The 25,029-nt window shown below is 44.9% G+C and overlaps 1 protein-coding gene across 1 annotated transcript; it reads right to left on the reverse strand.

The window, feature by feature from the left end:
- Positions 1–991: 991 nt before the first annotated feature.
- KCNS3 (potassium voltage-gated channel modifier subfamily S member 3) lies at positions 992–25,029 on the reverse strand. The gene is made up of 2 exons (XM_056856480.1): positions 23,531–25,029; positions 992–1,331 (listed from the first exon to the last, which is right to left on the reverse strand). Exons 1-2 carry the CDS (start codon positions 24,999–25,001, stop codon positions 1,294–1,296), a joined length of 1,509 nt encoding a protein of 502 aa, XP_056712458.1. The 5' UTR covers positions 25,002–25,029; the 3' UTR covers positions 992–1,293.

A 25,029-nucleotide genomic window follows, 5' to 3' on the forward strand; every position in this document is an offset into this window, starting at 1 on the left:
TAGTTCCTAAATTAAACAAATTTGGCCTTCAGGGACAAATATACAGAGCACTGTTAGGAGATAAACAATGTGGTAGTAGATTTCCTCTTTAACAGAAATACATATTTAAATTAAAAAAACAACAACAACCATGTGGTTAAGTTGGGTGGACTAACTCTCAGGAACCAAACCAACGAGTAGCTTCTTGTTATAGTTAGGTATAAAGGCAGATGCTGAAAGGTAGAACTGTTTTTTTTTTTAAATAATAATAATAATAACAGTATGATATTGTATTTAAAGCTCAAACTAATACAGTAACTGGTATAAAAAGGTGGACTTTATATTTTGTTTAGTAATAATTTTTAACATTGATAGAAAATATCCTAGTAGTAAAAATACCAGGGATTCCAATAATAATGCTTCAGATGGTTGTTTTACCTTGCTTATGTTTATGTTTATGATTTTTGCTTTTGTTTTCCCCCTAAAATCCCCTCTTTAATTTCTGTATCCCATATTTAAAAAATCAATAAAAAATGTTTTTTTAAAAGGAACCAAATCGATTTTTAAATTACAATTAGCTTGCACTTTTTAAACCAACCAGTGTTTGATTTACATATATACAATAAGATGATATGATTTAGAAAGAACACATACTCACAAAAGGTCATTGGTAATGTCAAAGTTTTATTGGAGTTGAGGTAGCCTGCCTTATTGTGAAGTGGTTAGCTGAGATAGCTGCACAGTTGGCGTACTGAGAAAGTATCCCGTTTATTTAATTTTTAAAAAACAATTCACAAGCGAAAGAACAGCAAGCGGTTATCGATCACAATACATGGCTATCGTCATTATTATTCAGCGGCAAAAGTCATGGTGGTAATCATGGCAAGGAAGCATTCAGCAAAGTTAGGCTGAATCCCAAAAAGCAGATGCTTCAATTAATTCATGAGGGGAGGCGAGGGGAACATGAAAATTATGCCATGTGGCTTAGCTGATCCTATATAAATTGTCTTGCTGGCCAAAAGTATAAAATGAGGCAATCAATGGTATGTATGGCTTATTTTTTTCGGTGGAAAGGGGAGGGGAGAGTTGGTGCGAAGCTGTAGCAGCGAATGCACAATAAGCTCTAGCAACATCTGCGAGCACCGCCCCATTTTTTTTGCCACTTACTGCTCGTGGTTATCTCCCCCGGGAGTTGCATTAGTTAGAGATCCTTTAACCGTTCTGAACAGTTGGATGCTGAAGCATCTCTTCAATACGTATGGATGCTTTTAGCTGTGCTTAGTGCCAGAGGTCACCAGCAGACTACAGGTCCGGTCACAGATGAGTCTTCGATGAGACTAAAGATGCCCGTTCTACATGAAGGAGACAAACATATTTTTAATGCCGAGGCTCGGTGTCTTCAAAGTCAACTCTCGTACATGGGGCCACTACCTAGTAGGAAACAATGGCTTGAAATGGTCATGGGAAGTTAAATATGGTAGCTCATATTGATTTTGGTTTTTTTGAATGCTGGTGCTTTGGGGGTTACCAGAACTTTTATTGTCTTGTGGACAAACTCAAAAAACAAAAGACACAAGATATTTCTTATCAGGATAAACCAAAATGACACAAAATGGTGCACACAATTGTGGGTCATTTGGGCTGGTCCTACTTGACTTTCACATGACTTTCGTGCTAGATTTTGCTTTGGAGAATGATTGCTGCCTGCATCCTCTTTCTACCTTGTGAACAATGGAGAACTTTAAATACAGGGGGCAAGTCATGGGATGTCGTAATGATGTCACTGATACGACATTTCCCCATCATACTAATAATCCCTGTTACCCCCCCTCCTCTCCCTCCCACCCAACATGATGCTCAAAATACTGTCATGGGAAATTCAGCAATCAGACATCAGCATTGCTTTCCTTGTGATTGTATCTTGCTATTTTTAGACATTTAACTGACTGTATTTTTAAAGGCCATTTCCCAGTATATCTGTGTATGTAGTCATCATAATATAATTCCTGTAATAAGATTTTAAAAATTCTTAATAAGAGCCCCATAGCGCAGAGTGGTACGCTGCAGTACTGCAGTCCAAGCTCTGCTCATGACCTGAGTTCGATCCCAACGAAAGTTGGTTTCAGGTAGCCGGCTCAAGGTTGACTCAGCCTTCCATCCTTCTGAGGTTAGTAAAATGAGTACCCAGCTTGCTGGGGGTAAAGGAAGATGACTGGGGAAGGCACTGGCAAACCACCCCATAAACTAAGTCTGCCTAGTAAACGTCGGGATGTGATGTCACCCCATGGGTCAGGAATGACCCGGTGCTTGCACAGGGGACCTTTACCTTTTAATAAGATTTTAAAAATTCTTAACATTGGGCATGACTTAGTTCTTCATGGAGACAGAATCCTGATGGGGCTCTAAAGAGTCCTGTTTTTTTCTCCCCATGCCTACGTATGTGCAGGTAATGCAAGACGCCATTGAAGGAAATGAGCAGTTGGTTCATAACCCCTTGTGTCCCACCCAATCCACACTCTGTGACTGAGACACAGGGATGCCCACAGACCTCCTATTCAATCTAATTGCACCCTGCACTTAAGGTAAGTATGCATACAAAGGCATGGAAGGGGGAAATAGTTAAGTCCTGTCAGTAGACTTGCCAATCGCCTAGTGGGGGCCATCAAAAGCCCGCCAATCCACTGGGCTGCCCGCCAACCCTCAGCTGGTCAGCGGGCAAAAGAGGGCCAGGCAGAGTAGGAGGCGCTCGATGCACACGCACAACCCACGCGATTCGCTGACGTCACTGCCGGGTTTTTCCTGAAACAATGTGGACGCTCTAGCAATCTTTGCCGAAACTCTATGGAAACCATAGAGTTTTGCAAGGCCGTGGCTGGATGTCACTGGGGGATGTCACTGGGGGATGTGCCGATGTCACTGCTGGGTTTACCCAGCATGGGGCAGAGTGGTACTATCAGAAGATTATAGACAGGGGAAGCTGCAACCTTGAGCCTGAGAAAGGCCCCTCCAAAAGGTCTTTCCTTCTGGGAACTGCATTAGACAATAGTGTTTCCTTCCTTATTTAAGAAGCTATCAGTCTTTGGGACATTATCAGCCAATATACCAATCTCCAATCTCAGACCTGTTTGCATGCCTAGCAGCCACCACCCGCCATACCAAGAAAAGGGATCACCATTTAACAAGCCAGGAAACTAGTATTTAAGAATGAACACAGGCCTACAGAGAACCAACAAGCTACCATTCAGAAACACAACCTAGCGATCCTGTACACAGAGATGTAGGAACACATTCTTCAAAACCGAGTAAAAAAATGCCAAAATCCAAACTGTTCATTTTGCAGTAGCTTAGCTGTTTCTAAGCTATATTTCCATAGACTCTGTCATTTTGATCGTCTAAGAAGAATGCTTCCAAGCATACACACAAGGTAACCTGCATACTGCCTGACTGGTATCACTTAACTGAAATTCCAAATCCTTTTCCCCCAAGCTCCCCATGTAGTACACACAATTTTAAGTTAAAGGGCCAGCTCCAGACCATGGAAAGAGCGGGCATTTGCCATGGCCTTCAGGCTAACAAAATGGCTCACCAGCCCCTAAAGCAGGAATGTCAAACACAAGCCAGCCGAGGCAGCCATCCCCCCCCCCGCCCCACTCTCGATCTGTGCTGGTGAGGTATGGCCCGTAGGGTTGCCAGCTCCGGACTAGGAAATACCTGGAGATTTTGGGGGTGGAGTCTGAGGAGGGTAGGGTTTGGAGAGGGGAGGGACTTCAATGCCATTGACTCCAATTGCCAAAGCAGCCATTTTCTCCAGGGGAACTGGTTTTCATCACCTGGAAATCAGTTGTAATAGCAAGAGAGCTACAGCCAACACCTGGAGGTTGGCAACCCTAATGGCCTGGCCAGTCCATGTGACACTGATGTTATATCCAGCCCATGTAACAATTGAATTTGACATCCCTGCCCTAAAGCATCAACATTCTCTCAGACCGTCAAAGGCAGCATGCCAGAAATCTCAGTGCACCTGGCCTAAGGTTGCCAACCACCAGGTACTAGCTGGAGATCTCCTGCTGTTACAACTGATATCCACCCGATAGAGACCAGTTCACCTAGATGAAATGGCCACTTTGGCAATTGGACTCTATGGCACTGAAGTCTCTCCCCTCCACCAACCCTCCCCTCCTCAGGCTCTGCCCCCCAAAACCTCCCACCGGTTGTAAAGAGGGAACTGGCAACCCTAGACTGGCCCCTTCTTTCATGTTAAGGGAATGGGCACTGAGGATGTATCACCCTGGCCTAGAGCTCCCCCCAAATCCTAGCGCTGGTATTATAAATGTTGCTAATCATGCGGCAATTTGGGTTAAACCTTGGGTACAACCCACTTACTTTGTAAAGTCTCCATCAGCATTTTTTCAGACTATGCTAAGAATGTATCAATCTTCTCCTTGCTAGTTAATATACACAGCTGCAAGTTTACTACTTAAGCTGCAAGTTCCTGGGAAGAAGGATTTCTTCTCCCTCCCAGCCACCATTCCACCACCTAATGGCAGTCACTTTATCATACGACAAAAATTGGCCCATTATCCCCAAATCTTATATGGTTTCCAGACTCTCATATATCAGCATGTCAAGTAAATTCCTCCTCATCTAAAAAATGAGAAAAGCACTGGACAGGCTATACCTCAAGCGACCCCCAACCTTCTTTAAATGCCACAGACTGCATCAATCTTTATGCCTAACATATCCTTGCTGGATTTATTTACCCATCGGCCATTAGTCTTGATCTTTTTCAGACCTCTTTTTAACCCCCAAATGTTACAGTTGACCCTTTTGATTTTTTAAAAAAACCAAATGTTCCTGCTGTTAAGTAAATAAACTAAATAAAAACCTCATGGGTGTTTTCTCAACAGAATTCATACTCTGCTTTAAGTCCAGCCTCCTCGGATACATTTATTTGCGATTATCACAATTTCTTGCCATTCACTTTGTACCCTGATACATGCCCAATTGTCTCTGAGTGCAATCCAGCACACACTGAATGCTAATTAAATCCAATTAATGGCTGAGCAGCAGGTCACTGGGCATGGAAACTGGTCAAGTCTTAAGGGCCAGACTCTCTGAAAAGTGCAATACTTTGTCAGTTCAATGATCTGAAGGAAACCACTCCATATTTATTTATTTTTACTGGAATAATTTAAGCAAGAAATCAAAGTGTATCCACAGCCAAGCTCTGCCTGACTGTTGTTTAGTTTTCCATTGTCCGCTCATTTCAAAGGAGATGTGGAGGGGAAAATGGCAATTACTAGACATAAAGTGAAATTCACTGGCAATAATTATAATGAATTTTATCTTCAGAGGAAACCTAGAGCGTGCTTGTGCATACAAGTGGAAGCGTCAAAAAAGGACGGCCGTTTTATTCGTACATTCTAGCCTCTCTCTGTACAAGCCCCTTCGAAAACATAAATGAAATGGAGGTGAATTAAATATGAGTAGCTGTTGCAAAATATATATTGCAATGAGACCACATACAAATGAAAACAACATCCTCTTATAGTGCGTGTGTGTGTGTGTGTGTGTGTGTGTGTGTGTGTGTGTGTGTGTGTGTGTGTGAAGTGCCGTCAAGTCTCTTCCGACTCATGGCGACCCTATGAATAAAAGTCCCCCAAAATGTCCTATCCTTGACAGCCTTGCTCAGGTCTTGCAAATTGAGGGCTGTGGCTTCCCTTATTGAGTCAGTTCATCTCTTGTTGGGTCTTCCTCTTTTCCTGCTGCCCTCTACTTTTCCTAGCATGACTGCATTTTCCAGTGACTCTTGTCGTTTCATGATGTGACCAAAATACGACAGCCTCAGTTTAGTCATTTTAGCTTCTAGGGTCAGTTCAGGCTTGATTTGATCTATAACTCACTGATTTGTTTGTAGGCTCAATTTGTTTGTAGGCTCAATAGGTTTGTAGGCCACTGATTTGTTTGTAGGCTCAATTTTTTAAAAAAATCCTGGAATATTCTATAGTAATGCTCAGTATACTAAGACCAGGCTGTCTGCCTGGCGGTCCACCTTCTCCTCTGGAGAGGTTTTGATAGTAGCATGGCAGGAATTGTACCATCTGAGAGAGCAATGAGTGAGGAGAAAGGAGCAGTCTATATCAAACCACATGTGATGCTGAAATCCTGTGACTAGAGATATAAAATTTCCAGAAATTCTGAAGCCACAGAAAAAAAGTTTTGTTTCTGTTTTGTTTTTTTGGGAAAAAACCTAAATGGGGGGACGGACTGAAATATATGCAATACTTACGGTCCTATCAAACATAAACTAATATTACTCCTTTAACAACATAAAATGCATCATTTATGACTTACTTAGCACATAAAATGACAATGTTTGACATATTTATGGAATTTAAAAGTTATAAATGTCTTAGTTTTGTACAAGCAAAATTGCAAATGTACCCAGTGCTTGAGAGAAAACTGCAAGCTGACGCACCCTCTGCTATCTTAGTACACTAGGGTTGCCAATCTCCAGATGGTGGCTGGAGAGCTCCCCTTTTTTCCCAGGCCTTCACATCTCAACTTATGACTGGAACACGAGACATTATTTGACTGTAAAAAATGCTGTGGGGGCTCCAATGTGGTTTGGAGGGGCAAAGGGGGGATGGTGATTCTTCCCTCTGCACTATTTCCCTATTACAAGGATGCTTTTCATCTTTGTAGGGAAAAAGACAGGCAGAGAGTGGGCTCCGATCTTTTTCCTTAATGGGGTTTAAAGCAACAGGTAAATAGCATAGGAGGAAGATTTAATGATGCCCTTCCCCAGTGCCATGGCCCAAATCCATATAACCCCACACACAACTGCTTTATTTATACAGCTAAATTACATGCCGGGGGATCCAGTCACAGTACTCAAGGATCACACATAGATTGCCCCTAAGTTTGTGGATTCTGCAATTGTTCCCTAGGAAAAAGCAGCATAAATGCCCCAGCTCCTAGGACCTGCATTGTCAAATAGCACTGCTTTTTTCATGCTTTGGTGACATCAACACAGCCATTACACCAGTGGAAAGCCAGCATGGTGTGGTGGTTAAAAGTGGTAGACTCTAATCTGGTGAACTGGGTTTGATCCCCCCCTCTTCCACCTGAGCAGCAGACTCTAATCTGGAGACCAGATTTGATTCCCAACTCTTCCACATGAAGCCAGCTGGGCCAGTCACGGTTCTCTCAGAACTCTCTCAGCCTCACCTACCTCAAAAGGTGCCTGTTATGGGAAGGGGGGGAGGGGAGGTGATTGTAAGACGCTTTGAAACTCCTTATAATAGAGCAAAGTTGGGTATAAAGAACAACTCTTCTTCAATCCCCACCCTCATCCCTTTCTGCATGATGAGCAACCAATACATTTTACACCAAGGAAAGGAACCAAGACTACCATGCTTAACAGGATTAGGAGCATGAGGTGAAGGATGATGAAGAAGAAGAGTTGGTTTTTATATGCCGACTTTCTCTACCACTTCAGGAAGACTCAAACCAGCTTACAATCACCTTCCCCTCCCCACAACAGACACCCTGTGAGGTAGGTGGGGCTGAGAGAGTGTGGCTGTCCCAAGGTCACCCAGCTGGCTTCACGTGTAGGAGTGGGGAAACAAATCCAGTTCACCAGATTAGCCTCCGCCGCTCACATGGAAGAGTGGGGAATCAAACCCGGTTCTCCAGATTAGAGTCCACCACTCCAAACCACTGCTCTTAACCACTACACGACGCTGGCTGAACCTCCAGTATGCATGTGCACAGAAGAACTGGCACAGCTACAGCGTAGAGCCACAACTGAATGACGGTGCAGGACAAGAGGAGCTAGGAACTAGTGTTTTAGGTTTGTGGACAATGAAGAACCGCAAAAAAACAGTGCCATTTGCGTCATACGTACAGCCAGTAGGGCAGAGAGGCTCAAGTGCAGGTCTTAGACGTTTGTTGTAAGGGTGAAAGGTTGTACGTGTACAGGGGGAACCAGTCTGTGAGGAGAAATCGACTGATACACAGGGGTATCTGATCGACTGATACACAGCACCGGAAGTATCATGATTACAAAAATGCCTAAGAAGCATTTTTGTAATCATGATACTTGTCTAAACAGCAGCCTGAATAGCCCGGAATAGCCTGAGCTTGTCAGCCCTTGGAAGCTAAGCAGGGTTGGCCATGGTTAGTACTTGGATGGGAGACTCACCAAGGAAAACCAGGGTTAGTATGCAAAAGAAGGCAATGGCAAATCACCTCTGCTCATCTCTTGTAGTGGTTTGGAGCAGTGGACTCTAATCTGGAGAACCGGGTTGGTTTCCCCACTACTACACATGAGGCCAGCTGGCTGACCTTGGGCTAGTCACCATTCTCTCAGAACTCTCTCAGCCCCACCAACAGGGTGTCTGTTGTGGGGAGAGGAAGGGAAGGAGATTGTAAATGGTTTGATTCTCCTTAAAAGGTAGAGAAAACCGGCATATAAAAGTCAACTCTTCTTCTTGCCATGACAACCCCTTGGTTGCAACTTGATAGCACTTAATCAATTATTATAAATAGGGAATACAAACTGCTAACTATCTGCCTGAAATTAGAACAGCACAGCTATCATAACCATGCACATATCTGTCGGGAAGCCAGTTGTACACATTAGTTCTTCGAAGAAGTTACTGGCAATTATAATGAGACCCAGAAGTTTGAAAGCTCAAGCAAACATCAGCAAAAGGCTTGTTAGCAAAGCCAAAATTTGGCAGCGTTTCCTCATTGATGAAAGGGAGGAAAGTACTAATGGCAATTCTGGCATCGACTGAGACGATGGTAGTTTCCAAACTGACCTCCCCCTGCTCTTCTTAGCACAGAAGATCAGCAGAAAATGTAATTATATCAGAGTCTTCAGCATCAGCAGAAAACCAACATGATACAAATTATACTGCAAGCCCCTTTCCTTGCCTTCTTCTTAAGGAAAGTCCTTCTTGCACAAGGTAAACAGAATTCAGTGTGGGGAGGGGGTATGCTCATGCACATTGCCATGCTACAGGAAAGCACCTGTGAACATGGAGATACAAATTCAGAGACTGTTTCTTCTATGTATTTTATATGGGAATGCCTTTGAAAACCATCTGGAAGCTTCAGCTGGTCCAAAATGTGTTTGTTACCCAGGGACAAACGGGCAGGGGCAGGGTACAGGGCTCAGATCTCTGGCTACCCTGAGGGCTAAACAATCCTTTGGGTTTTTTAAACAACTTAAAAAAAAAAAACTTGGGTTTTTTAACAACTTGGGCGGAAAAGCCATATTCCACAGCTGCTGTGAAGTTGCAGAGAACCCAAGCTGGGGTTCTCTGCAACTGCACAGCAGCTGTGGAAAATGGCTTTTAAAAAATATAGAACGTGAACAGGTTTGGAACACCACCGCAGGGGGAAGAAGGGCTCCTGCCTCCCTCCCCAAACAGTTTTCCCATGCTGATAGGGTTGCCAGGTCCCTCTTCGCCACCGGCGGGAGGTTTTTGGGGCAGAGCCTGAGGAGGGTGGGGTTTGGGGAGGGGGGGACCTCAGGGCCATAGAGTCCAATGGCCAAAGCGGCCATTTTCTCCAGGTGAACTGATTTCCTATCAGCTGGAGGTCAGTTGTAATAGCTTGAGCTCTCCAGCTAGTACCTGGAGGTTGGCAACCCTACATGCTGTAACAGTACTGGGAGGGGGATTATTTTACTGTTTTTGCTACTCTACGTGCACAGAAGACTCCAACCTCCTACCCCACCTGGAGGTTGGCAGCCCCAGAATGTGGTAAAATTGACAGGAAAGTGCTTAAAAAGACCGTTTGTCCCTGGAAAAATTAAAAGGAAAAGCCCAAAACATTGTATATAGGTGCTGTGGCGGGGGGATGAAAGTGGTCTGTTAGCTTACCACTTGAGGGAATTGTTAGACAAGACTGCAGAAAATGCTTGAAGTGTGTGCATAGAAAACATGCCTTCAGTAATGTAGCAGTACCTCCCCACACTGCCACACCAAATTAAATGCATCAGCCGTGTACGAAGGAGTCCAACTCCTGTTTCAGACTGCAAAAATTGTGTGTCAAAGACTGGATAGGCCACAACACTGTGCTTGACCTACAGCTCATTGCTGAGCCTGGGGACTGGACAGGCTTAGGAAGCGACCAGCCCCCCTACGCCGGCATCCTTGGCACTTGCGCTGTGCAAAGTGGCATGGATGCTGGTGTAGTGCCACTTGGCACTTGCGCTGTGCAAAGTGGCACGGACGCCGGCATCCGTGCCACTTGCAGCGGCGCCCCAGGACTGGCGTGGCAGTGCAGCCCATGAACACCACCTTGGCCTCCAGCCGGTGTCCTGCTGGTGCAAGTGCTTGCGCCAGCGTCCAGGGAGGTGTTCCAGGGGTGTTCCAGGGGGTGGGGCTGCTGCTAGGCTGCCTCCTAACCCCTTCCAGCCCAGGAACGCCCCCCTCCAAAACAGCATTGCTGCGCCAGGTTTTTCCTGGTGCAGCCTCGCTGTTGTCTATGGGGGGAAATTCCCCATTTTTGATTTTTTAAATTTAAAAAGGCATTTTTTTTGCCTTATGGCAGTCAGGGAACCTTTTTGGGGGTGCCACGGTGGCGCCTCGGCTACGCCGTCCCCGGCCTCCACAAAGCTCAGGAATGAGCAGTTAGTGGGTCACAAACTGGGGTCTAATTTGATCAAGATGCAACTACTGTTACCTTAAAAACTAAAGCAACGTTTCCAAACAAATGCCTTCTGCAAAAATACGATAGATTCTGACTTCCGCTGAAATGTCTGGCATCGGACACATTCTCTCCGGCTGCAGCAAGCGCGTTACACCTGGACTGGCAACTTGAAATTCCTTTTGTGGTCTGCCTTTCCCAAACCATCCCTGAAATGTTAACCACAAGCCTCCTTCAATGTTATATAGCTACTGTTTTATAGAGAAAGCAGCAAAGATTGCAAACAAAAAGCGAGGGGGTTGGGAGCTGAAGTTTTCAGCATTCTGTTCAGTGCACTCCTGAGAAGCAAAGCCGCATTCCCCCAACCTAGAGCACGCATCGCAATTTAAAACAGAAGCTCTTTGCATGCGCTGCACATTCCTGTAATGCAGCAGTCCCTCTATGCGCTCCAGCACGCAGTACATTAGAAGAGATTAAGCCAGGTGCCAACATTTCTTAACGAAATGTAATAACGTTTTGACAGCTGTCCAATCTGCATGTACAGCAGTAGAGGTATCTCTATCATGCACATTTAGCTTTGTACTCGGAAGGGGCAGGGGAATCAAAACAGTAGCGCCAACAACGTTATTGACCCTGCTCTCGCTACTAATTTATTTTAAATGGGGTTGTTCATCCCACGGAAAGCATTTGCCTATTGACTTCATGCGTCTGAGCGATCATTCGCCCATCTTCAGCCTAACAACAACTCGCCAGCCATGATTTCCCTCTAGTGCCGCTCAAAGGCTCTGCTGTGAAGCCGGCGCCAGGTTTGACACACCTGTCCCATCTGAGGAACCAGGACAAGTGACCATGAAAAGCCCTTCCACCCCCCTTCAAGGACAAGGATGGCAGCCCTAGAGAACAGCAGTGCTGATGTGCACTTGGCTCCAGTGCTTAAAGGGGAACATCGGGATTGGAGGGGAGGAGAAAGGGGTGTTTAGCAGGAATGACAGCATCTTGGAGGAGGGCTGATATTTATCAGGAAAATGGAATAGGGGGAAAGGAAATACTCCCGTGCCAGTACCCCCTGAACAGTAAGCCAGCTGTGTTCTGCTAAAAGAAACTTGGAAAAACTAATTGCAGAACTATGAACACAGTTAGAATATTCCTGCTAACGGAAGGGGGGGCAATTTCCACCCGTTCCCCTTTCCACGGCTGACCCCTATCTCCCTATCTCCCACCCTCATGTCATTCCTGGGGGGTCTCTTGTCCCCCAGGAGCAGCACAGGGGGAGGGCATTTTGGACTGCAGCCATATTCTCAGCCCAAAGTAAAAAAAGGCCGCCCCATCCTCATTTTCAAGGAAGTGAGAACAGGGGCATGGTTAGGGTTGCCAGATCCCTCTTTGTCATCGACGGGAGGTTTTAGGGGCAGAGCCTGAGGAGGCTGGGGTTTGTGGAGGGGAGGGACGTCAATGCCATAGGGTCCAATTGCCAAAGCGGCCATTTTCTCCAGGTGAACTGATCTCCATCGGCTGGAGGTCAGTTGTAATAGCAGGAGATCTCCAGCTAGTACCTGGAGGCTGGCAACCCTACGTGTGGTTTGGACACTGGTGGTGCGCACAGAGCGCCACACTTGGGGCCTGGTGTGGAAAGAGAGGCTGGCCCAAGGAAGGGGCACATATGGGCCTGTGTCAGGCTGACCCTTCCTCTTTGAGAAAGCGAATGCTGGGCGGCTGCATCCCACCAATTGCCCATGCTGCAATTAGCTCTGGGGGTTTGGGCCAGTGCGCACTGCAGATCCCTCTTGAGCAATGAAAATAAAGTTGGCCCTTTGATTATCCCACCTTTGGTGTTGGCTCTCTTTATTCCACGTCCGCGGACAACGCAACTACAGAACACCTACAGCCCTCTGTCTACTAGGTGCCTTTGCGTCTATCGAGCTAGAGAGAAAGCAACCATACAGCAGAGAGTGTAAGAGATGACTGTAGGCTGGGGGTGTTGGACTCATTTGTTAAGAGGGCTGGATATGACATAAATGTCACTTGGTCAGGCTAGACCAGGCCTCGCCAGCCCAGATCCAGAGTGGAAGGGGGTGGCTGATTTGGCAGTGGGCTCGCCAGCCCAGATTGGTGTTGGGGGGGGGGGTGGCCGCCTCAGCTGAGAGCCCAGATCGAGAGTGGGGGTGGCTTCTTCGGCTTACAAGGCTGCAGCAGGCTCGCCAGCCCAGAAGGAGACTGTGTTGGGGTGTGTGGCTGCCTCGGATGGCTTGCGGGCCAGATTGGAACTGTCAAGGGGCCGGATCCAGCCCCCAGGCCTTACGTTTGACACCCCTGCTCTAGGTAGGTTGCCAACCTCCAGGTACTGGCTGGAGATCTCCTGCTTTTACAACTGATCTCCAGCTGATAGAGATCAGTTCACCTGGAGAAAATGACTGCTTTGGCAATTGGTATCTCTGGCATTGAAATCTTTCCCCTCCCCAAACCCCGCCCTCCTTAGGCTCCACCCCAAAAATCTCCAGGTATTTCCCAACCCGGAGCTGGCAACCCTAGCTACAGGCCTATACCACAGCCAGGGCTGTGGGCTTTCCTGCTTTGAATCAGAAGTGTCAAAACCTCCCACTGCCAGGGCCATTGATGCCACTAGTGAGACAGCCGGCCACCCAATAATCCATACAGTGATGAGGGCGCATTCTCACAGCCTTTCCTTCCCATCTATGTAACAGGGGAACAATGACTCACCACACTATACAATCTGCAAGCAAGCTGAAGACTGAAAACACAATCACGCTTTCAACAACGACTCGAATCCTGAAACCCGAGACGGCCAGAGACGGGAGTCTTATTTGAGGCGGCAAATGCCATCTGCAGTTATGGTAGTTACAGCCAGCCTGTCTGCAGCCTGCAATCAATGCAAATGCGGGAAAAAGCTAGAGGGCTATAGAGTACAGAGTGTGATGTCCCAGGTTTGGTTTGGGTGGGGATAAAGCACATTTCTGGCTCTTATGGCTCAAAGGCCATAATGTCGCCACAATGCTTCAAAATCAAAACAACCAGAGGCAGCTGAAAAAGATTTCATTGTGGGGGCAGTTGTGGAGGACTGCAGAAGACTCTCTCTGGAACCAGAAGAATTAGTGACAATGCACAAAATGGCAATTTGATTAGTCTGCAAAATTTATGCAAGTCACCGAATCCAATTTTTCACAGCTCAGAAATCTGCCTTTTCATTGATGTTAAGGACACCCCTAACTCTAGGAAACGTTAAAGGATGACTTGCCGTCTCATTTATTAATGAAAAGCCTCTCTGACTCTACCCCGAGGGGAAAATATATCTTGTCTCTTTGAGCCTCAGCCCACAAAGAAGAAAGCTGACTCTTTTTTTCCTATTTCACATTACCAAGATTACTATGCTTTAAAAAGGGGAGGGGGAAAAACAGCCAAGCAGAAATAATTTCAGATAAGGGTATCAGTTACTGCCAAAATTCACTCATTCCAAGTATTTTACCTAATGTATTATATAATCCAAAAGTGGCTACACTCAGTATGATTTAGCTAAAATGATAAATAACTTCAACTCAAGTATATGAACTCTCACAGCAATTGCATATTATCATCTGAAATGATGTGGGGGGGGGGAATCATTTTATTTCTTGGCTACAATCCAGTATTCTTTCATCTTGGTAATGTATTCCAGTCTTTAAAAACCCCTAGGAAATTATACCCCAAATGGACATTCCTATCGATAGCTTAAGAGAAACTGTTCAGCAGATTTTAGGTCCAAAGCAACTTCTGATACTAATGCATGAACAGAAAACGCCTCCAAGTTTAAAATTAAGTGAGTTCATGTAGGCTTGAAGGATTGCTGGTCTTAGATTTGCATATCATACGATTTGCTCACATGGTCTGCATTGCTTGCATGTTTACATAAGCAGGAAACCATATGCTTCTCAAGAGATCACCACCTCACTGCTTGAAAGCCAGCGTGGTGTAGTGGTTAAGAGCGGTGGTTTGGAGCGGTGGACTCCAATCTGGAGAACCCGGTTTGATTCCCCACTCCTACACATGAACAGCAGACGCTAATATGGTGAACTGGGTTGGTTTCCCCACTCCACATGAAGCCAGCTGGGTGACCTTGGACTAGTCACAGCTTTCTTAGAGCTCTCTCAGCCTCACCTACCTCACAGGGTGTCTGTTGTGGGGAGGGGAAGGGAAGGTGATCGTAAGCCAGTTTGATTCTTCCTTAAGTAGTAGAGAAAGTCAGCATATAAAAACTAACTCTTCTTCTTGTGAGTTATGTATACAGACAAAAGAAGACAAATCACTTCAGGGGGATCCTATATCATCACCAACAATTGGGGAAGGATTGAAAATAAAGCAGCCAATGTTGTAGCGTCCCCGAATATATCTGTGGCTTGGTCTCATCTGGAATACAGTGTAACAGTTCTAGTTACTGCAGAAGGTATTGGAGAACTGGGAGAGAGGTGCAGCAGAGTGCAACTAGATAATTAGTGTTGGAGCACCTTTCCTAGGAGGAATGTGGAGTGTAAGAGGGAGGTGAATTTCCTGCATTGTGCTGGGGGTTGGACTAGATGACCCTGGTGGTCCCTTCCAACTCTATGATTCTACAAATGGCTAGAGAGTCTTAGATTCAGTTAATGAAAAGATTACCAATGGGGGGGACAAGATAGGGATTTATAAAATCTGCATGGGATGGAGAAAAGTTGCTAGAGATAACTTATCCTCCCTCACTCATGGTAAATTTATTTGTTTGCCAGCAACAAATGGGTTGAGTTGTCTTTAATGTCCAATAGGTGGTATTCCATCTCTTGGTCACTCCCTGAGCCGTTTCACCCAGGGCAAATCAAAGAAAGCTGATTTGGGAAACAGTGCCAGGCAATGCATCAGTGATCCTTTGCCCTCACCACCCCTACTCAAACCAAGGAGCTGGCTTCAAGAAGGAAAGAAGGCAACAGCTGAATGATGTATAAAGCAGGTGGCAGCGAGGAGCTGCAGGAAGGGAAGAGAACTGAGAGGAAGTGAAGAGAGAACTGAGAGAACCAGGGGCAGGAGAAAGCTCCCCCCCCCCAAAAAAAAAATATCCACCTGGCTTCTCAAAATCTAAATGGCTTTAACTAATTAATAACAAATTAAAGAAGACTGCTGTTGTGTTAGGACAGAGTTTATTTTAAAGCTTTTCTCCAGACCACCCCAAGTACTTTCAGATGGCCATCTGTCAGCAATGCTGATTCTACGACCTTAGGCAGATCAAGAGAGGGAGAGCATCTTGGCCATCTTCTGGACATGGAGTAGCGGTCACTGGGGGCGTGGGGGGATTGTAGTTGTGAATTTCCCTCATTGTGCAGGGGTTTGGACTAGATGACCTTGGTGGTCCCTTCCAACTCTATGATTCTATGACTGTGAGTACCCTTCTGCAGCATACAAAGCAAAAGGATTTTAGAAAAGGAGAAGACGGTACAGAAAAAACACTAACTTTCTTCTAATGACTTCCCTTGCATCATGGCTGAAAAAGATTTGGCAAAGGTGAGGAAGTGTAAGTGCGAGACACCCTAGCCCTAAGGTTTCTGAGCCGCCATCTCTCATCACTCAGTCATACCAAATTGAAGGATGTGGCGGTCATTGGGGGCTTTTAAAAAGAGTGGGGAGGAGGAAGAGATGCTCCGTGCACCGAAGATTTGTAGTGGGTTTTTAAAAACTGCTGATTAATTTGAGAGCATTAAGGGAACTTCACCTAGACTCCAAGCCAATAACTGTCATTTTCAACGACTGCTGCAAACAGACAGATGGAGATGTAGGGATTGTCAGGATGAGTCAGCACACGGTGTGCTGCAGCTCTCACAGACGCCGAAGTTATTGCATTGCCCTTTAATGATGATCTCTCGCAAAGCCCTTTTCCAAAGCGACTTGGTATTCTCAAGCTTACATACCAACTGAACTGACTTTGGGTGCCGAGGAATACCCTTATGTTTTCCAGCAGCAGTGAAAACATTATGTTTTCCAGCAGCAGTGAGTTCTCAACTTCCAGTACGCCCATACGCAAGCAACCCTTGTCAGCCATTCCCAGAAAAGGATGCTTATAAAAAGCCCTGTGTTTAGCCAAAGTAGTGTCTAGGGCACGGGGGACGGATGTAAGGTGGGAAAGAAAGCCTGCTTACTTTTCATAGGCTTGGACCTAGGGCTCAAACGGTCATTTGTATCAACTGAATTCCTGCAGTCTGTTCTTCAACAGATATTACCAGAAGTTCTGGCATCTCAAGACCCACATTTAGCCATTCAGACTTCCTCGGGAAGTGGTAAGTGATCCATCCCTGGAGGTTTTTAAGCAGAGGCTAGATGGCCATCTGTCAGCAATGCTGATTCTTTGACCTTAGGCAGTTCATGAGAGGGAGGGCATCTTGGCCATCTTCTGGGCTTGGAGTAGGGGTCACTGGGGGTGGGGGGGAGGTAGTTGTGAATTTCTTGCATTGTGCAGGGGGTTGGACTAGATGAACCGGGTGGTCCCTTCCAACTTTATGATTCTATGATTCATTCAAGAAATATGACAGATCCCACATCTCATCTCTGTTTGAGCAGATCCCTAGAATCCTTTCAAAACTCTCCTAAAACCCATACTGTACCATGAAACTTTCATCCCAACTGCTTAGTTAAACCAAAACAACTCCCAAGTACACATATGCATTTGTTCACACTCATCCTGGTTAGTTTCACCTGGTTATCTAACATTTACTCTTTTTGTTATTGCTTATCCAATAAAAATAATAATTAATAGTAATAATAATTCTCCCACTTCTGGGCAAAAAGCCGATGAGGGTGATCACTTTTTACAAGGAAAAGTGAGTGCAGGGTAAAAAAACAACAACAACCCTGTATTTGTTCTGCAGGTCTGCTTCTTACAAGTGTACCCTTAACAAGGTGGAACAGATCATTATTACTGTAATAATAATTATCTTGAGCTAAATGGAAACACAGGGTGTAAATTTTCAAAATAAATAAATAAATGAAAATACCGCCATACAAATTAGAATGCATGAAGAAGAAGAAAATTTCAGAAAAATTTAAGCAGAAAAAGTGTTCCTACAACACTTCAAAATAGCAGGGAATGGGCTGTGGAAGGGGAGGGGCTATGGCTCAGTGGTAGAACATCTGCTTGGCATGCAGAAGGTCCCAGGTTCAATCCCCAGCATCTCCAGTTAAAGGGACTAGGCAAGTAGGTGATGTGAAATACCTCTGCCTGAGACCCTGGAGACCTCTTCCTGAGACCTATGATGGACCAAGGTTCTGATTCAGTATAAGGCAGCTTCATGTGTCTTTTAGGAAGGAATATTCCCAAAGAACTAGGGAGTGCTTGGGCTGGTGTGAATTCCAGCTCCCTCCCAGCCTTCCCTGCCTGGGGAAGAACTGCTTTGGGTCCCCACTGGGGGAAAAAGGAGAGCATCAAGTAAATAATACATAAATAATACCTCCTTAAAACATCACAAGTATCAAATTATACCATTGGCAATTTGTAAGCATAAGTATCATCTAAACTTGTGGCTGAACACATGAAGCTGCCTCATAGTAGCCTTGTTCACAGGTTACAGTGAACAGACATACAACCTGTGTACAGTCCACCACTCCAAACCACCGCGCTTAACCACTACATGCTTAACCACTACACCATGCTGTATTTGAAGTGTGTATGTGTGTTCACTGTAACATGTGAACAGGGCTACTTGAGTCTGATCATTGGTCTATCTATCAGTATTTACTCTGGCTGGCACAGCTCTCAGGCAGAGGATTTTCATACCACCTTCTATCTGATCCTTTTAACTGGAGATGTCAAGGACTGAACCTGGGACCTCTGCATATGTCCTACCACTGAGCCACAACCCCTCCTAATGAAACTTCAGCAACCACTGTTATCTATCATCTCAACAATACAAGTGTAATATACACCATCACATCTCTTATTGTTTTTGGCATCTTAAGGGGCACCTGCAGAAACTGAGGAAGTTTAGCAAAGGAAACTCAGACTTTAAGGCTGCCTTGTAATATCAGCATCAATATATACAGCACAATCTCTAACAGCAGGTGAGAGCATTTGCAATTCTACATTCTATGGTAGAGACAGCGATTCCACTATTGATTGTTAATAGGATTTATGCACCAGTGAATCTTGCATAAACAGAAGAAGCACACTTTCCTCAGATCTAGCTCTACTAAACCAGGAGTAACTGGTTTTTCTGCCTTGCAACACACTGTAGAATTGGGGTAAAAATCCATTGTACTATTGATATTGAAGACAATGGTTCATTTGGGGCCATTACAGATCAGAAGGTTGTACACAAGGCCTTTATCACATCTGCACCAGATTCATATCATATTGCTGTACAGAGAGTTGTAATATGTCAGTGTGGGTTATAAAAGAATGAAAAAGCCCAATTGGAATCTCAAAGATATTGTTACAATGGGCACCGTTTCTAAAGTATATAATATTATGATTGAACTGAATTCCCATCTGTCTCTCAGGCAGATGAAGAGAGGATAGAAGTGAAAAGTTGAATGGCTACCATGACAGATTTTTTCCCCCACACACAGAGACAGTGTGTCAGGTAGTATGGTGTAGTGGTTAGAATTTCAACTATGATCTGGGAGACCCAGGTTCAAATCCCCACTCTGCCATGAAAACTTGATGGGTGACCCTAGGCCAGCCACACACTCTCGCCTAACCTACTTCACAGGGCTGTTGCTGAGAGGAGGAGGAGGAAAGGAGAATGATGTACACAGCTTTGGGTCTCCACTGGGGAGAAAAGCAGGGCATAAATGAAGTAAATAATACGTGAAGGCAGAGGATCATTCCAATATCTCCTTAAAACATCACAAGTATCAAAGGTATATAAATAGATGGAGAACCAACCAATCCATAGAACTTGCCTATGGAAGGAAAAGTTATTTCCCTTCTTATTTCTGAATTAAAAATTACAAGTTCTATAAGACGTTAAGCAGTTGCAGTAATTTACTGGAGCTTTGGGAACATTTGAAGTGATCATCTGAAAACAGGTCACTGATGGCATCAAACTGCAGCATTAAAGGGTTGTGTTTCCCAAGAGAAAGCCATGTGAACTTTGCTACTTATAAATTACTGTTGTGCCCCAGCTTCTTGCTGGTAATGAGCTGCCCTGATCCAGCTCATGGACCCAAGATTTAAATTGTGCTAACGTACAACAGAACCTGGTCTTTGTCCACTCAGATGGGGTCATATGAGGAGCTGACTCAGTGAGCAATCCTAAGCAGGTCTGCTCAGAATCTTGCTCGGGTCTATTCAATTGGGCTTACTCCCAGGAAAATGTTCTTAGGATTGCACTTTTATGGGAGGATCATGCCACTCTGCAGGCAGTCCTCTGGTCTACAGGAACCTCACATGATCAAGTCAAGTGACCTACAGCAAGATCACGAGGGTAGGTTTGGGATGTGGTCAAGCGTCAAGGCTAGACAAGGGATATAAATAGCAGGATTCCTATGAGATTATTGTTTTTGGGTCAAGGAGGTGTTCCAACCTCAGCTTTGGGGGTTGTCACCAGTCAGCGATAGCAGGAAATGCCAACACAATAAGTGGCAACCTATTCTGAGGCTCTTTGCTACTCAGATGCCTAGGAACAAAGTGAGAAATGCAACCAAGGCAAGCTTCACGTTGGTAAAGAAATGTCACACTGTGAGGGAACCAGCATGGAAAAGAAAGCCTTTTTGCATGTTGTGCTTTATAAGTCTTAGGCACCTGCTCAGCTTTCCCAAAAAACAGGGCCTATTCAAATGGACGCCAATGGTAAAATAAGATGCTACCTCATAAGAACATAAGAAAAGCCATGCTGGATCAGACCAAGGCCCATCAAGTCCAGCAGTCTGCTCACACAGTGGCCAACCAGGTGCACCTAGGAAGCCCACAAACAAGACAACTGCAGCAGCATTATCCTGCCTGTGTTCCACAGCACCTAATATAACAGGCATGCTCACCTGATCCTGGAGAGAATAGGTATGCACCATGACTAGTAGCCATTTTGACTAGTAGCCATGGATAGCCCTATCCTCGGTATCATCACCAATGGCACAACTACAGTGGCCACTGGGGCACTGTGAGATTGTATTTGCAAATGAATTTAGCATACTTCCGCTTGCTCAAGACCTTGTGCAATGCCTAGGGCTTTCCTCCATATAATATTAAAGTGCCCTAAAATTGGTTGCACAAGATCTTGCACAAGTGGAAACGCAAGCAGGGATACAATAAAGCTGCCTTGGCGCAAGCAACTGCAGTGATCTTGTTCTTGCAGTTCTGCTTCTGCAACAGCTCTGGCACAAGCAGAAATTCTGCACTGGATCCAAACTGGCATTTGGAGGATCAACCCTTGCCACAGCAAGTTTTCAAACACTATGAATATTTATACAGTTTCGGAAAATACAGGGTGAATATCCACATAACTTTTGAAGAATAAGATGTTCCTTTGATTAGGATCCAGCATTTTTAACAATAAGGAAATAAGCCCATATTTATATGTAAGTCAGAAGGCCCCAATCTTTGCCTCTACTAGATCATGTGCTTCTATGGCATCTTATAGCAAAAAAGCTCTTATTTTTTAAAAAAAGTACTAATTGCTCAGCAGGAACAAGTCCAACTTAAGGCTCCTAGTTTCTAACATTGGCTAAAGATGGAAAGAACTTGAACTCTTTTATGACTCTTAGTGGTTTCTGAATCGTTATGTGCCATTTTAATGCTGCCCAGCTAACGCACTGAACAATGGGTTGAAGGATGTAACTTCCCCAGCAACTTGGCTGCCTCAGAGGGAATGGCAGGGCTTCGCCAGTTTGTTCCAAAAGCCAAAAATGGAGTGTGCTAGTGAATCTCATTGGCAGTGGATTCTGCACCTCTGAAAATTTTTGCTATATGTACAGTGTGATTTTTATAATGGCATTTTAACACCTTGCAGGTGGTCACAAGATTTCTCATGAATGTCAGCCATTTGTTGATGTCCAGCTAATGTTACTTCTATATGTAGTAACAGCCCATTCCTGACCCGAAAGGACAAAAGGGGCTGTGTCGGCGTTCGTGCCCCCTGCGCCGGTGCTCGAGCCACTTACACCATCCATTCTCCTGGTGCTGCCACAGCAGCACCTCCCAGGGACGCTGGCTGGGCCTTCTGCCAGCGTCCCACCGGCACAAAGCCCCATGCTGCATCCCGGGGGGCATTCCCAGGTCGTTCCAGAGCACAGAGCTGCCAGTAGGCAGCTTCCTGAGCCCCTTTTGCCCAGAGTACGTGGAGGGAAAGAAAAGCATTGCTGTGCTAGTTTTTGCTGGCACAGCCTCGCTGTTTTCAATGGGGAAAGTGCCCCATTTAAACAATAAAAATCCTTCAAAAGGCTTTTAAAAGCCTTTCGGCGGCCGGGGAATGGCTTTGGAGGCGCTGCAGCAGTGCCTCGGCCATGTCGTTCCCTGGCCACCAAAGGCGCAGGAATGGGTTGTAAGTCATGAACAATGAGAGCAGCACCACAGTTCCATTTCCAGGAAGCCACAATAACTTCCTTCAACAGCTTTAGTAGAGAACTAAAACTGATTCTCTCTGCCATTGTAGGGTATCTGTCACTGTCACCAAAAGAAGCACACAGAAGGTACAAAACGAAGTTCAAAGGCCAAGCCAATACATGACAGCTAGCCTGTTTGTATGGACAGGATGAATGAACCCATAGCACTGGAGAAACAGGAAGCATTGTGCTTTTCCAAAACCAGAACTGAATATAAAAAGAACTAAAAGAAAACACATTGCTAGGTGCAGGAATGGATTCACTCCAAAGCCCCGGGATGCAGAGACATGCAAGACCCAAGCCTGCTATTAAGGCTCTACATATTTTTATGGTCTGCCTACTCAAGTCCACTTCATCTGCTATTACAATTATGCAGGGCACCTTCTCAGTGATCATTGAATATGGTCATGTGATTTATGGAGGCTGGCAAATGAACAGTTCTCTTTTAGGTCAGGACCCAGGAACTGAGCTATATGGCTTTTTGGTACCTTCTAGCTCTATGAATCTCTACAGAAAAGTGACTCAAGGCAATGATTTGGAAGGATTCTGATGGTTGATGTGCCTCCCATTATCCCCACTAAGCTGGTCCCTGGGTCATGGCATCTTTAGACATTACAAGCACTGACAAAGATGCGTAAATGACTCAAGTTTGAAATGGGAACTCTTGCATTCCACCACCACCACCTCCGAACACACAAATGCAAGCTCCATGTCTCTCCCCAGGAGAGATCAGAATCCACGTGCTTCACATTATGCAGGAAGCACAATGAACTGGTACCATTGTGCGGAACATCTAAAAAATTTCCTTCTCTGAAGAAAGCCTAACAGAACCGCAGCCAAGGATTAAAACCTGTGCCATAATGAATAGCCACTAACATTACTGGTTAATAAATCCCTGTCCTATTTTAGGAAATGCATTTGGCTTCCAAGTGAATATGGTTTTACATGCACTTGTATTTCCTTTCAGGAATATGCACGTGTAAGAATTTCACTTCATTGCAGCGTACATCTTATGTGCTAGCAGTTCGCCATTTCTCAAGAAGCAGTCGGTTCAAACCACACATCCTTTAAAAGGCTATTGCCCTTGGCTGCAGGAAAAGAACCCTTAATACCAGTTTCCTGAATCACGTAAGGACTAAACCACCATACACCGCTTATCTATCCTTAAGCCTCATCTAACTAGTAAAGAATGTGTGACATCATTGGAGCAAATAACGTCCTCATATGGCAGAGAGTAAAATACCCTGAGATTTATGTGCTCTTAATAAAGGTGTGTTAACCAAACATTAGACGGGGAAAACAGTTGTAAAGAGAAAAAGAGATTCAACTCATTTTCCTGTACCATTCTGCAAAGATGATACGTTATAAACATCCTCAACATCTTGGATACTGGAGGCGTCCGTTGAGTCTTGATCATTGGCTACAATTCCTACTGAAGAAAGGCTAGAAATAAAGGAATGCATCCTTTTTGCATAAATATCCCTAATATTAAAATAAGGAAGCTCATTTGTCTTCTCCTGCGGGTTGTTGTTGCACTGGTCCACATCAATATCCTTCTGCTTTTGATAATATTTTGAGAATTTGTTGAAAATGATGGTGATAGGGAGAGCCACCACTAATATTCCACAGATAATGCAAGACGTTCCAATGATCTTTCCTGCTAGGGTGACTGGAAAGGTGTCCCCGTAACCAACAGTGGTCATGCTAATGGTGGCCCACCACCAGCAGATGGGAATACTCTGCAGTTCTGATGTCTCGTCATCTTTCTCCACTGAATAGGTCAAAACAGAAAAAATAGAAATCCCCACAGCCAGGAACAAAAGTAGGAGTCCAACTTCATGGTAACTGTGTCTCAGAGTGGCACCCAGAGACCGTAGTCCAACAGAATGCCTCGCCAGCTTCAGGATACGGAATATCCTCATTAGCCGTAGGATCTGGACTACTTTACCCATGTTTTCAATGTCTTCATTTTCTTCCTCCTTTGTGTCCACTGCCAAGGTGGCATAGAATGGGATGATGGAGACAAAATCAATGATGTTCAGTGGATTCTTCCAGAACTTCTTCTGACTTGGAGCAGCAGCCAACCTAATCACTAGCTCAGAGGTGAACCAAATAATGCATATGATCTCCACAACTTCCAGAGCAGGGTTTTCGATCTCTCTTTCGTTGGCATCCAGCTTTTGGAACTCTGGCATGCTGTGGATACACATAGTCACTATAGATGCCAGGACCACGCTCAGGGAAGAAACAGCAATTATTTTGGCTGACAAACAATATCCAGGATTCTCCATTCTGACCCATATGTTTCTGCGCAGGTTCCCGCACCGCAGCTTATCGAACTTCTCAAGATCCTTCTCAAATATGGAAGACTCTTCCAATGTAGAGTCCAGACTTTCATTGTTGCTTTTCTGGTCCCAGTCCTTCTCTGGACTGTCTTCTTTCCTATCTTGGTACCAATTGCTACAGCAGGAATCAATGAACAGTTCATTGATCCCCCAGTATTCTATTTCTTGGGTGAAGGAGAAGATGCAGAGCTCTTCCATAACATGGAGTTTACCTGTGTAATAAAAGTTCAGCACGTATCTGAACAACGAAGGGTTCCTATCAAAATAATATTCTTTGTCCGCAACACTATAGTCATCGCACAGTTCCAGAATAGCCTCTTCTGAATGGCATTTGAGTAGCTTTCCAAGTCTTGTATGGGGAAATTTGAGCAATGTACTTTGGCCAATAGACTGCTTAAAGCCACCCACATTCAAGTTGACGAGCTCCTCATCTTGTCCTGGTCTGTGGAAGAACTCACCATACACCATTTTGAATACCGTCAGTTCTATGGCCGGC

This window comes from Euleptes europaea, chromosome 10 (genome assembly GCF_029931775.1).
Source record: "Euleptes europaea isolate rEulEur1 chromosome 10, rEulEur1.hap1, whole genome shotgun sequence".
In the NCBI taxonomy this organism is placed as follows: domain Eukaryota; kingdom Metazoa; phylum Chordata; class Lepidosauria; order Squamata; family Sphaerodactylidae; genus Euleptes; species Euleptes europaea.

What these genes read in the sequence shown, in the direction of transcription:
- KCNS3 (XM_056856480.1), bottom strand. Translation starts at nt 25,001, where the DNA reads ATGGTGTATGGTGAGTTCTTCCACAGACCAGGACAAGATGAGGAGCTC. An exon ending in CGTATCATCTTTGCAGAATG is followed by an intron (nt 1,332 to 23,530) that starts GTACAGGAAAAT and finishes TCCTTCATGTAG; the next exon opens with AACGGGCATCTTTAGTCTCA.